This window comes from Erythrolamprus reginae, chromosome 1 (assembly GCF_031021105.1).
Source record: "Erythrolamprus reginae isolate rEryReg1 chromosome 1, rEryReg1.hap1, whole genome shotgun sequence".
NCBI lineage: Eukaryota > Metazoa > Chordata > Lepidosauria > Squamata > Dipsadidae > Erythrolamprus > Erythrolamprus reginae.
This window is the reverse complement of record NC_091950.1, coordinates 417707399-417720823: the sequence shown is the minus strand read 5'-3', so window position 1 is coordinate 417720823 and position 13425 is coordinate 417707399. Positions and strand designations below refer to the sequence as shown.

Genomic DNA, 13425 nt, shown 5'->3' with positions numbered 1-13425 from the left:
ATTCTAAAATGTTTCATATACAACATCATGGAAGTATCTTTCAGAAAACCTGTTTTTCTCTTAGTGTCAAATCCTGATACTGTACAATAGTGGTTCCTCAACTAAGATGTGTAGATTTCACACTGAAATCAGAATTCCCCAGCCAGCATGCAACAACTTAAAGTTGCCAAGCAAAATTGCTATGGAATCCTACAGAATCCGAAGTTTGCTTTGAGGATCCTCGAGGTTTGACTACTATAATGCTCTCTACATGGGGCTACCTTTGAAAAGTGTTCGGAAACTTCAGATCGTGCAGAATGCAGCTGCGAGAGCAATCATGGGCTTTCCCGAATATGCCCATATCACTCCAACACACCGCAGTCTGCATTGGTGGCCAATCAGTTTCCAATCACAATTCAAAGTGTTGGTTATGACCTATAAAGCCCTTCATGGCACCGGACCAGATTATCTCAGGGACCGCCTTCTGCTGCACGAATCCCAGCGACCAGTTAGGTCCCACAGAGTGGGTCTTCTCCGGGTCCCGTCGACTAAAGAATGTCGCTTGGCGGGACCCAGGGGAAGAGCCTTGGAACCAACTCCCCCCAGAGATTAGAATTGCCCCCACCCTCCTTGCCTTTCGTAAACTCCTTAAAACCCACCTCTGTCGTCAAGCGTGGGGGAACTGAAACATCTCTCCCTGCCTATGTAGTTTTCTGTGTATGATATGAATGTATGTATGTTTTTTATATATTGGGGTTTCTCGCTTTTTAGACTTTTTAAATGTATTATTGTTATTTTACATTCTAATTATTAGATTTGTCATTATATATTGTTTTTATCACTGCTGTAATTCGCCCCGAGTCTACGGAGAGGGGCGGCATACAAATCTAATCTAATCTAATCTAATCTAATAATAATAATAATAATAATCCACTGGAACCTGTGCCGGAACTTGTTTTGAGCCGCCCCGAGTCTGCGGAGAGGGGCAGCATACAAATCTAAATAATAAATAAATAAAATAAATAAATAAATTACCATTTACCAGTGGCAAAGAACTGGTGGGATCATAAGCCCGAAAAAGTGGTCGAAAATGAGCAAGCAAAACTACTGTGGGACTTCCGACTTCAGACTGACCGAATTCTGAAGCATAACACACCAGACATTGTGATCGTGGAGAAAAAGAAAGTATGGATCATTGACATTGCAATCCCAGGAGACAGCAGAATTGAGGACAAGCAGCTAGAGAAATTAGTGAAATACGAAGATCTAAAAATCGAGCTGCAACGACTCTGGCATAAGCCAGCGAAAGTGGTCCCAGTTGGTACTTGGACATTTGAAAACCATTGGAATTGACAAAATCTCCATCTGTCAATTGCAAAAAGCCCCTTTACTGGGATCGGCAAACATAATTCGCCGCTACATCACACAGTCTTAGGTGCTTGGGAAGCGCCCAACTGGTGATGAAATACGAAATCCAGCATAGAGATCTCGTTTGCTGTGTTGTACTGACATAATAATAATAATAATAATAATAATAATAATAATAATAATAATAATAATAATATTTATGGCCAAGCTGAGTTTATAGACCATTCTTACTTATGGCTCAAAATTGTTAACAACTGTCACAGTCCCACATGCTGAATGCTCTGCAACGTGGTTATTATCATGCTTGTTTAATGTCGACTTTACTGTGTTACTAAGTAATCTTCACAACAGGGCACACGGTCTGAATTTTGAGACTGCAACACTCCCAAATTTCCCACTAGCTTCACTCAACACTACACAACAAAGTAATCACTGATTGGAAATGACAAGAAACCTCCATGTGAGAACAAGATTGTTAGAAAAACCAAAATGTTTCTTTAGATGAAACAGTGTGAAGACTTTGTAGGAAACCAAGGATCTGCACGATAAAGCTATTTATTTATTGCAGTCTGCTGGAACAAATAGACAAGAGACCCAAACTTCCTTCTCTCTCTTTCAAATAAGATTCCTTACTTGGGTAATATCTGCCAGAGGTTCTTCATCCTGCACCAACATTTGGGCAAACTGCTGTCCTTGGTCCGGGCTGATCCGCATTACGTTTCTCAGGAGGAAGATCCAGTCTGGAGTGTAACCAACCTAGGAAGGGCATGAACATACCCCCCAAAAAGAAATATTTTGTTAGCTGTGCTGCATTGTGTACGATGGATGGAAAGCATCTGGAGACTGTCTGTGTTTGGCTTGGTCCCATTTCTACACTGAAAAGTGAAAAAGCTCGGCCCAATTCATCTCATAGCTGAGTTCGCACACCGGTGATGGAATCCAATTTTTTTTAAACTACCGGTTCTGTGGGTGCGGTGTGGCTTGGTGGGCATGGCAGGGGAAGGGTCCTGCAAAATCTCCATTCCCACCCCACTCCGGGGCCAGCCAGAGGTGGTATTTGCAGGTTTTCCAAACTACTCAAAAATTTCCGCTACCATTTCTCTGGACTACTCAAAATTTCCGCTACCAGTTCTCCGGACTACTCAAAATTTCTGCTACCGGTTCTCAGGACTACTCAAAATTTCTGCTACCGGTTCTCCGGACTACTCAAAATTTCTGCTACCGGTTCTCCGTACTACTCAAAATTTCTGCTACCAGTTCTCCGGACTACTCAATAATTTCTGCTACCGGTTCTCCGGACTACTCAAAATTTCTGCTACCGGTTCTCCGTACTACTCAAAATTTCCGCTACCGGTTCTCCGGACTACTCAAAATTTCCGCTACCAGTTCTCCGGACTACTCAAAATTTCTGCTACCGATTCTCCGGACTACTCAAAATTTCTGCTACCGATTCTCCGGACTACTCAAAATTTCTGCTACCGGTTCTCCGGACTACTCAAAATTTCTGCTACCGGTTCTCCGGACTACTCAAAATTTCTGCTACCGATTCTCCGGACTACTCACAATTTCTGCCACCGGTTCTCCGGACTACTCAAAATTTCTGCTACCGGTTCTCCGGACTACTCAAAATTTCTGCTGCCGGTTCTCCGGACTACTCAAAATTTCTGCTGCCGGTTTTGCAGAACCTGTCAGATTTCCCCTGTCGCAATCCCCCAGGATGTATCAAGCAAAGGAGAATATTTATAACTTGGAGTTAAAATGTGGTGTTGTTGGTGCTCTCTAAGCTTGGCTGCTTTCTTGCAGACCTTTCATTAGGCAAACTGGTAACTAGTAAAACATCTGCAAGAAAACAGCCAAATTGAGAGAGCAACAACAACCCCTCACCCCAAAATATCCTGCTCAGAACCAGCCTTAGGAGACCTTATTTTTTATCTGCTGTTCCTGCCACTTGTGATTTTCGTCCTTAAAAAGACTTAGAAGCATTGCCTCCCGTTGTGGTTCTTCATAAAACTAGGTGTTGTAACATCTTTCAGCTGTGGCGAGGGGGGCGTTTGCCCAGGTTCGCCTGGTGCACCAGTTGCGGCCCTATCTGGACCCTCATCACCTCGAGGCTCGACTACTGCAATGCTCTCTACATGGGGCTACCTTTGAAAAGTGTTCGGAAACTTCAGATCGTGCAGAATGCAGCTGCGAGAGCAATCATGGGCTTCCCAAGGTATGCCTATGTAACACCAACACTCCGCAGTCCGCATTGGTTGCCGATCAATTTCCGGTCATAATTCAAAGTGTTGGTTATGACCTATAAAGCCCTTCATGGCACCTGACCAGATTATCTCAGGGACCGCCTTCTGCTGCACGAATCCCAGCAACCAGTTAGGTCCCACAGAGTGGGTCTTCTCCGGGTCCCGTCAACAAAACAATGTCGTTTGGCGGGACCCAGAGGAAGAGCCTTCTCTGTGGCAGCCCCGACCCTCTGGAACCAATTCCCCCTGGAGATCAGAACTGCCCCCACCCTCCTTGCCTTTCGTAAAGTTCTTAAGACCCATCTCTGCCGTCAGGCATGGGGGACCTGTGACTTCCCCCCCAGGCCTATACAGTTTATACATGGTATGTTTGTGTGTATGTTTGCTTTTAATAATGGGGTTTTTAGTGTTTTTTAAATTATTACATTTGTTCTTATATTGTTATTGTTGTGAGCCGCCCCTAGTCTACGGAGAGGGGTGGCATACAAATCTAATTAATAATAATAATAATAATAATAATAATAATAATAATAATTTCTAACAGAGATTTGGCCTAGGCATTCTGGATGTAGAATTAGAAGAGGCCACTGAATGCAATGGACTATTTCACACAGGGATTAAGACTAGAGACTTCTCACCAAAAGATGAGCAGGATCTACTACAAGATGTGGTGGTGGCTACAGGTTTGGCTAGCTTAAAAAAAAAAAGGGTATTAGGGAAACCAATTACCTTCTTGGCATACAGCACGATCTTCTGAACTTGTCCCGTTTCAGCAAAACATTGGATGACTTTATTGGGAACGTTAGCCCGTAGGTAGACACTCAGAGCCAATGTTGGGTCCACAGACTTCACAAGGTCTCCCAGTTCTTCAGAGCATTCCAACTGTTCAAAAGCAAGTATTTGTGGGTTGTTGGTTTTTTTAAATTCCCAATAGGATGCTGCATGTATAAAACAAATTTGCCATAGAAACTCTTTCCTATGTGTGTCAATGTGACGAGCAGTTGAGGAAACCATGCAACCTAAAAAAGTCTTCAAAATATATAATATTCATTCTGCTACAGTATGTGGTTTTTCTTTTCTAGCTCTTGTACTATGGGAACCATCTTAATATGAGCCAAGGTGGCGCAGCAAGTAGAGTGCAGTACCGCAGGCCACTAAAGCTGACTGCTAGATCTGCAGGTCAGCGGTTCAAATCTCATCACCGGCTCAAGGTTGACCCAGCCTTCCATCCTTCCGAGGTGGGTAAAATGAGGACCCGGATTGTGGGGGCAATAGGCTGGCTCTGTTAAAAAGTGCTATTGCTAACATGTTGTAAGCCGCTCTGAGTCTAAAGAGAAGGGCAGCATAAAAGGAAGGAAGGAAGGAAGGGAGGGAGGGAGGAAAGAAGGAAGGAAGGAAGGAAGGAAGGAAGGAAGGAAGGAAGGAAGGAAGGAAGGAAGGAAGGAAGGAAGGAAGGAAGGGTTGTGCAACTTATGGACTTCGACTCCCAGAATTCCCCAGCCAGAAACTATGGAGTTGAAGTCCATAGGTCTTAAAGTTGCCAGGGTTGAACACCCTTGTCTTAAGGGATGTGTCAGCAAGACATTTCCAATCAATATCCATAGTAGAAATGAAATTAAATACAGGGTAAGCCCCGGTGCAGCTAGTCCTCATCACACAAGGGAATCAAAAAGAAAGCCACATACAGTGATACCTCGTGTTATGAACTTAATTGGTTCCGGGGCAAGATTTGTAAGGTGAAAAGTTTGTAAGACGAAATGATGTTTCCCATAGGAATTAATGGAAAAGTGATTAACGCGTGCAAGCCCAAAACTCACCCCTTTTGCCAGCTGAAGTGCCCGTTTTTGCACTGCTGGGATTTCCCTGAGGTTCCCCTCCATGGGAAACCCCACCTCCGGACTTCCGTGTTTTTGTGATGCTGCAGGGGAATCCCAGCAGCGCAAAAACGGGTGCTTCGTTGGCAAGTGAAGTCTGGAGGTGGGGTTTCCCAGCGAGGCGAGCCTCAGTGAAATTGCAGCATCACAAAACCACGGAAGTCCAGAGGTGGGGTTTCCCATGGAGGGGAGCCTCATGGGAATCCCAGCAGCGCAAAAACGGGCACTTCGCTGGCAACAGAAGTCCGGAGGTGGGGCATCCCAGTGGTGGCAGCTTGGGTTTGTAAGGCGAAAATAGTTTGGAAGAAGAGGCAAAAAAATCTTAAACCCCAGGTTTGTATCTCGAAAAGTTTGTATGACGGGGGGTTTGTAAGACGAGATATCACTGTACATACTTTGCATGGGAAGGTAATGTTGGAAGAAGAAAGCAAAATCCCTTGGCAAGTCACCCAAAGGTCAAATGATAAACCCCCAGTCAAGAATGAAGGCAGATTGAGATATAAGCTGATGGCTGCTTAAGCTCATTCACTGTAAAACAAAAATAGCTGAGGGTGTTTGACATGAAAAGAAGTCCTGCGTTCAAGAACTCAGCTTTTTCCCCCCAGCGTTTTTTTTCCCTTCCCCATCCCAGTCTTCAAGAAGAAAGAGGGAAAAGTGTGAAAACTGGGGGGAAAGTGTGAAATCCAGAAATCAAGTTCAAAATATAAAGGTTAAAACTGCAGGCAATGTCTTATGACTGCTTGCTTGCACTCGAAGCCCTGAGGCTCTTCCAGATTGAAAGGATTAGCCGCAGGCATCGCCGTTACCTGGGAGATGGGGGCACCTTTCATATCCCTGGCAGTTGCTGGAGGGAAGGACGGGAGCTCAACTCTTCTCCAGGAAGACGGGAGCTCAACCCTGCCTCAGGAGGGTGGGAGCTCAACCCTGCCCCAGAAGGACGGGAGCTCAATCCTAACCCAGGAAGACGGGAGTTCAACCCTGGCTCGGGAGGGTGGGAGCTCAACCCTGCCCCAAGAAAAGGGGAGCTCAACTCCAACCCTGTCCTACATGGGAACTCAACCCTGCCTCAGAAGGACGGGAGCTCAACTCTTCTCCAGGAAGACGGGAGCTCAAACCTGACCCAGGAGGGCAGGAGCTCAACCCTGACCCAGAAAGACGGGAGTTCAGTCCTGCCTCCGGAGGGTGGGAGCTCAACCCTGCCCCAAGAAAAGGGGAGCTCAACTCCAACCCTGTCCTACATGGGAACTCAACCCTGCCTCAGAAGGACGGGAGCTCAACCCCACCCCACGTTAGCACTCGGGTTTTGAACACAAGCTTGCTAACCTCCATCCTCAGTGTCTTAACCAAAGAGGCCTCCACGCTCCCTTATCTTAGATGATTTTAATACTTGAGAGATAACTACATTTAGAAGTCCAGCTACAGAGTTCAGTAATCTTTGACTCCAAGGAGTTTAAGGGCTAACAAAAGGCAAAGAGATTAAATCAAGTCTAGTAACAGGAAAAAAAATATCTCTACAAAAATACTTTTAGGATGCAACTAGGCCAAAGCATTCATTAAATAAGGACCAGCATGGTCTTAATACAATTTATGAATGAGGGGTTTTTATTCCAATGCCGTGGTTATGGAGGACAAAAGAAGAACCTTGTTGCCTCAATTCATAAAAGACAAAGCTTTTAAAGATTCCTGCCCCATCATCCACACCTGTTGTTTGGAAAAAAATGTGTACCAAATGTTTGGAAATTTCAAATCTTGATTCAACTTCATAAGAACGTAAGAAGAGCCATGCTGAATCAGGCCAAGGCCCATCAAGTCCAGCATTCTGTGTCACCCAGTGGCCCACCAATTGTCCATGGGAATCTTGAGCAGAAGGAGAATCACAAAGATTTGATAAACTGTAATCAGTGGGGTCAGAAACTTGTGCATGGCACTAGAGTCTTATAAGAAATTTAGCTTTTCTACATGTCGCAAGATTTTGTGTCCTTCTGAGATTTTCACCACTGAGAGGCTGCAGTGGTGGGAGGGTGATTTTTATTTTGGCTTGAGACAGAAGTCATAATACGCTTGCAGGCAAGCATCATCCATCAGCCGGGAACAACTGACAGTCGAGGCAAAGGTCACTCGTTTAAGGGCAACATTACGTAATTCAGCGAAAGAGCTGAAAGGCAATTTCCTATCCTTTCATTTGCCAGGAAATTCCAGCCAGGAACCCAAGTTTTCCATGCTTAAAATACTGCCGCCAGGAAGCTGCCACCTGAGAGTTGGCATTTTTCACTGGTTCATTTGGCTGCATTTAACAGGAGGATTAGACTCAAGATCACATGAAGTGTTAGTAATACTTTGTAATGCCTTGGTGAGACCACACTTGGAATATTGCATCCAGTTCTGGTCGCAATATATAAAAAAAGCCCTTCATGGCACCGGGCCAGATTATCTCAGGGACCGCCTTCTGCTGCACGAATCCCAGCAACCAGTTAGGTCCCACAGAGTGGGTATTCTCCGGGTCCCGTCAACTAAACAATGTCGCTTGGCGGGACCCAGGGCAGCCACAGCCCTCTGGAACCAGCTCCCTCCGCAGATTAGAATTGCCCCCACCCTCCTTGCCTTTCGTAAGCTGCTTAAAACCACCTCTGCCGCCAGGCATGGGGGCATTGAGATACTCTTTCCCCCTAGGCCTTTACAATTTTATGCATGGCATGTCTGTATGTATGTTTGGTTTTTATAATAATGGGTTTTTAACTGTTTTTAGTATTGGATTATTATTATATGCTGTTTTATTATTGCTGTTAGCCGCCCCGAGTCTCCGGAGAGGGGCGGCATACAAATCCAATAAATGAATGAACGAAGGAAGGAAGGAAGGAAGGAAGGAAGGAAGGAAGGAAGGAAGGAAGGAAGAAAGAAAGAAAGAAAGATGTTGAGACTCTGGAAAGAGTGCAGAGAAGAGCAACCAAGAGGATTAGAGGACTGGAGGCTAAAATGTACAAAGCATTGTTGCTGGACCGGATATGTCTACTTTAATGAAAAGGATTAGGGGATGACATGATAGCTATGTCCCAGTACCTGAAGGGCTGCCCCAATGAATAGAGAGTGAAGCTATTTCCCAAAGCCCCTGAGGGTAGAACAAGAATCCATGGATGGAAAATAATCAAGGACAGAAACAACTTAGAACTAAGGAGAAATTTCCTGACAGTTAGAAGAATTAATCAGTGGACAGCTTGCCTCCAGAAGTTGTGAATGTTCAACACGAGACGTTTTTAAGAGATTGCACAGTCATTTGTCTGAAATAGTATAGAGCCGTGTTGGTGGCACGCAGAGCCATATCTGCTGGCATCTGAGCCGTTGCCCTACCTCCAGTGCACATGTGGGCACCCACTAGGTGAATTCTGGCTTGCATAGAGGCTCTGGGGAGGCATTTTTGGCCTCTGGAGGGCTGCAGGGGGCACCGGAGGGCGCTTTTGCCCTCCCCAAGGTCCAAGAAAGCCTCTGGAGCCTGGGAAGGGTGAAAAATGGGCCCACCCGGCCCATCAGAAGTCAGAAAGTGGGGGAGCGTGGGGGGGAGGGGACATTGAATATGGGTGTGGGCATGCGCACAGTAGCACGCACATGAACTATTTTGGCACCTGAGGGAAAAAAGGTTCACCATCACTGGTATAGAGTTTACTGTTTGAACCGGAGTTGGACTAGAAGACCTCTAAGGCCCGTTCCAACTCTGTTATTCCTGCCATGGCACCAATTCCAAACAAATTTATCCAGCAGAAGCTACCTAGCTTTAACTTAATACCATTCATTCATTCATTCATTCATTTATTCAATCAATCAATCAATCATTCAACTCCCCCCAGAGATTAGAACGGCCCCCACCCTCCTTGTCTTTCGCAAATTACTCAAGACCCACCTTTGTCGCCAGGCATGGGGGAGTTAGGATATTCCTTCCCCTAAGCCATTACAAGTTATGTATGGTATGTTTGTGTGTATGTTTGGTTTTTATAATAAGGGTTTTTAGTTGTTTTATTAAATTGGATTGTTACATGTTGTTTTTTATCATTGTTGTTAGCCGCCACGAGTCTGCGGAGGGGGGCGGCATACAAATCCAATAAATAAATAAATAAATAAATAAATAAATAAATGAGTGAGTGAGTGAGTCAATAAATAAATAAATAAATAAATAAATAAATAAATAAATAAATAAATAAATAAATTCATTCATTCATTCAATCAATCAATTTTTATACTGCCCTTCTCCTTAGAATCAGGGCGGCTTACAACATGTCTATTTCCTTCGAGACAGTTCGGTGCTCTTTGCACAGTTGGAGAGAGAGACTGAGCCCAGCAGAAGGAATGAATTTTTAGCAGTCAATAACCACGAAGACAACCCCATCTTCAAAGATGTCCTATCAAGTAAATGACTTACTTTGTCTTCTTTCAACCATTTCTCCAGCAGCTGCTTGCGTCCTTGTTGGAGGACTGGCCGGCAAAGTTCCAGGGACTCATATTTGTTCAGCTGCCCTTGATCTAGCAGAATTCCAAAATACTGAAGCAGAGGGGAAGTTTGTCCTGGCTGTGCTGGGACACTCTGGAACCGGCGAATGGTGTCTGGAGTGCGCAATATTCCCTATTTTAAAAAAAAGGTGGATAAAATACATCATTTACCTCTCAAGAAAATCTGAGAATCTCCAGAGACTTTTGCTTAGCAATGGAAATTCGATTGAAACATAGAAGACTGATGGCAGAAAAAGACCTCATGGTCTGCCCTTATACTATTTCCTTTTTTAAAAAACATGTATTCACAAATAGAAAAACAATACAATTCAAAAAGAATGATAAACGACTATTACAAACATGTAATTAAGAGAAAGAAAAGAAAGGGTAGGGAGAAGGGAAAAAAAGAAAGAAAGGAAAAAACCTAGCAAAAGAAAAGAGAAACAAGAAAGATGGACAGAGACAAAAAGAGGGAAAAGAAAATAGAAGAAAAAGAAAATAGAAAAAGAAAGGAAAATGGTTACAACACAGTACGTCATTTCCATTTCGTTTGCATTCATGGTGAATCAAAAAGCAAGCTCTATATATCTCCTTATTGCTTTATCTAATCCATATATCAATTGTTTACATTTTTATTGTGTTATTTATAGTTATCAATTGTATCCATATATTATTTACTTGTTTATTAGTTATTTCTTCTGGTTTCAAGCCATTCATAAAGATTTCCCCAAATTGTGTAAAAGTCTTTCTCTTTTTGTTTTGTAGTTCAAAAGTAAGTTAGAAACATAGAAACATAGAAGACTGACGGCAGAAAAAGACCTCATGGTCCATCTAGTCTGCCCTTTTACTATTTCCTGTATTTTATCTTAGGATGGATATACGTTGATCCCAGGCATGTTTAAATTCAGTTCCTGTGGATTTACCAACCAGGTCTGCTGGAAGTTTGTTCCGAGCATCTAACTTTGGCCAAAAATTGAGGAGTACTTGTACGCCAGTGCCAGAGAAACAAGCTAAAAGAAACAGGCAGGCTATGAACTGAGGATTCAGACCTGAGTGGTAGATAAAACATATGAAGCACAGAACACGTGGGCGTTTTTCATACCTTTGGGGCGTTTGCTGCTACTTTGGCTGCTTCTGAGTAACTCCCTTGGGCGAAAAGGGCATTGAATTTTCGGGCAAAGAGTTCTTCAGCCCCAGCGAGGTTGTTACGGACGGCCATTCGGAGGGCCAGGTCGGGATTCTGCAGCACATTGGTGATGTACGGGATAATGTTCTCTTCCTCCACGCAAACTGAAAGCACCTTGAACGCAGGGAGAGGGATAGAATGGCGTTCATCATTAGGCATCTCTTGCATTTTTGTTTTAATAATCAACCCCTGAGATATTGGAACATTGCTATCATGTCTCCCCTGGTCCTTCTTTTCATTAAACCAGCCATGCCCAATTCTTAAAAAATTAATTTAGTTTAATTGATTTATATGCTGCCCAATCCCATGGGAATCAGGAAGGATTACAACACATAAAATACAGAAATACAGTTATACGTCCAATATTTATCTATCTATCTATCTATCTATCTATCTATCTATCTATCTATCTATCTATCTATCTATCTATCTATCTATCGGATTTGTATGCTGCCCCTCTCCGCAGACTCAGGGTGGCTAACAACAGCAATAAAAACGGCATATAATAATAATCCAATACTAAAACAGTTAAAAACCCTTATTATAAAACCAAACATACGTACAGACATACCATGCATAAAATTGTAAAGGCCTAGGGGGAAAGAGTATCTCAATTCCCCCATGCCTGGCGGCAGAGGTGGGTTTTAAGCAGCTTACGAAAGGCAAGGAGGGTGGGGGCAATTGTAATCTCTGGGGGGAGTTGGCTCCAGAGGGCTGGGGCCGCCACAGAGAAGGCTCTTCCCCTGGGTCCCGCCAAGCGACATTGTTTAGTTGACATTAAACATTAAAACCTCAATAAAACTAGTCAATAAAAACCCTAAACTACGCTGGACAGTCATACACTCATGCATACCAAAAAAATCATAATTAAGACCCCGCCCACTCCTGGGTGCACAGGTAAAAATTAAGCTAGGATGGGGATAGGGGTGTGTGTGGAGTGGTCCTACTACTTACCTTTGGCAGTTGCAGCCAGGCCTCGCAAACCCCAACACCTGCCTTGCTGGCCCATTTCTTCTGAAGCCGGCAAGGTTTTCTTGAAGGCCTCTGCAGCTGATAACGGAGCTCTGTTATCGGCTGCAGAGGTGTTCAGGAAAGCCTTGTTGACCACAGAAGTTCCTGAAGACCTCCTGGAAAGGAGGCCGGAGCACCACACGCAAGTGAGATGAGTCAGTGGATGACCACCACTACCAACCCGAAAATAAACCTGGCACCTTATTTTTTGGTGGCAAAAATATACACTGCTCAAAAAAAATAAAGGGGACACTTAAACAACACAATATAACTCCAAGTAAATCAAACTTCTATGAAATCAAACTGTCCACTCAGGAAGCAACGCTGATTGACCATCAATTTCACATGCTGTTGTGCACATTCAACTTTGTACAGAGCAAAGTATTCAATGAGAATATTTCATTCATTCAGATCTAGGATGTGTTCTTGGAGTGCTCCCTTTATTTTTTTGACAGTATATATAAGACAGGGTCTTATTTTTGGGAAAAGACGGGTAGGTACCACTTTGGTGGGAAGACGACAGTAGCCGCTCCGAGTCTCCGGAGAGGGGCGGCATACAAATCTAATAAATAAATAAATCTAATAAATTAATTCCATGCTCAGCCTTCCATCCTTCCGAGGTGGGTAAAATGAGGACCCGGATTGTGGGGGCAATAGGCTGGCTCTGTTAAAAAGTGCTATTGCTAACATGTTGTAAGCCGCCCTGAGTCTAAGGAGAAGGGCGGCATAATAAATAAATAAATAAATAAATAGGCATGCTGGCCATATGACCATGGAAATGTCTTCGGACAAAGCTGGTTCCTTCAACTAAGAAAACAGAGATGAGCATCAAGGAGGTTCACCAAGAGTGCTCACAGGCTCTGCAAGTTTCTATGGCATCTTAAGAATGTGTACTTTCTCCCTTACCACATGTTTGGTGGCCAAAGAGCATATTTGCCCTGAAATGCAGTTGAGGATTACCAAGAGGCCTGCTCTGGTATCAGAATGTGAGACCGACTACAAAGCAGTAACAGATTAACCAGGGAAAACTGCACGCATGGATTGTCTTGTGCGTTTTTCAAGAGACAGAGGATAAGAGGCGGCTTCTGGATCAAAGAGCTATGAAGATTCAGGACATGCCTCCTCCTTAACCCTAGGCACTCACTCTTTCTTTCCTTCCTCTCCTCTCTTCCTGCCTTTCTCTCTCTCTCTCTTTCCTTCGTTCCTTCTTTCCCTCCTTCATTCCCTTCCCATCTTTCTCTCTCTCTCTCCTTTCTTCCCTTCCTGTCTTTCTCTCTTTCTCTCTCTT

The 13425-nt window shown here is 43.9% G+C and overlaps 1 protein-coding gene across 1 annotated transcript in view; it reads right to left on the bottom strand.

Annotated features, from left to right (window-relative positions):
- Positions 1–13425, bottom strand: part of CLTC (clathrin heavy chain) — a 166748-nt gene that overhangs the window by 67891 nt on the left and 85432 nt on the right. Inside the window, 4 exon segments of the mRNA XM_070735367.1 lie at positions 1981–2103; positions 4320–4472; positions 9873–10073; positions 11043–11240. Coding sequence (XP_070591468.1) covers positions 1981–2103; positions 4320–4472; positions 9873–10073; positions 11043–11240 — 675 coding nt within the window.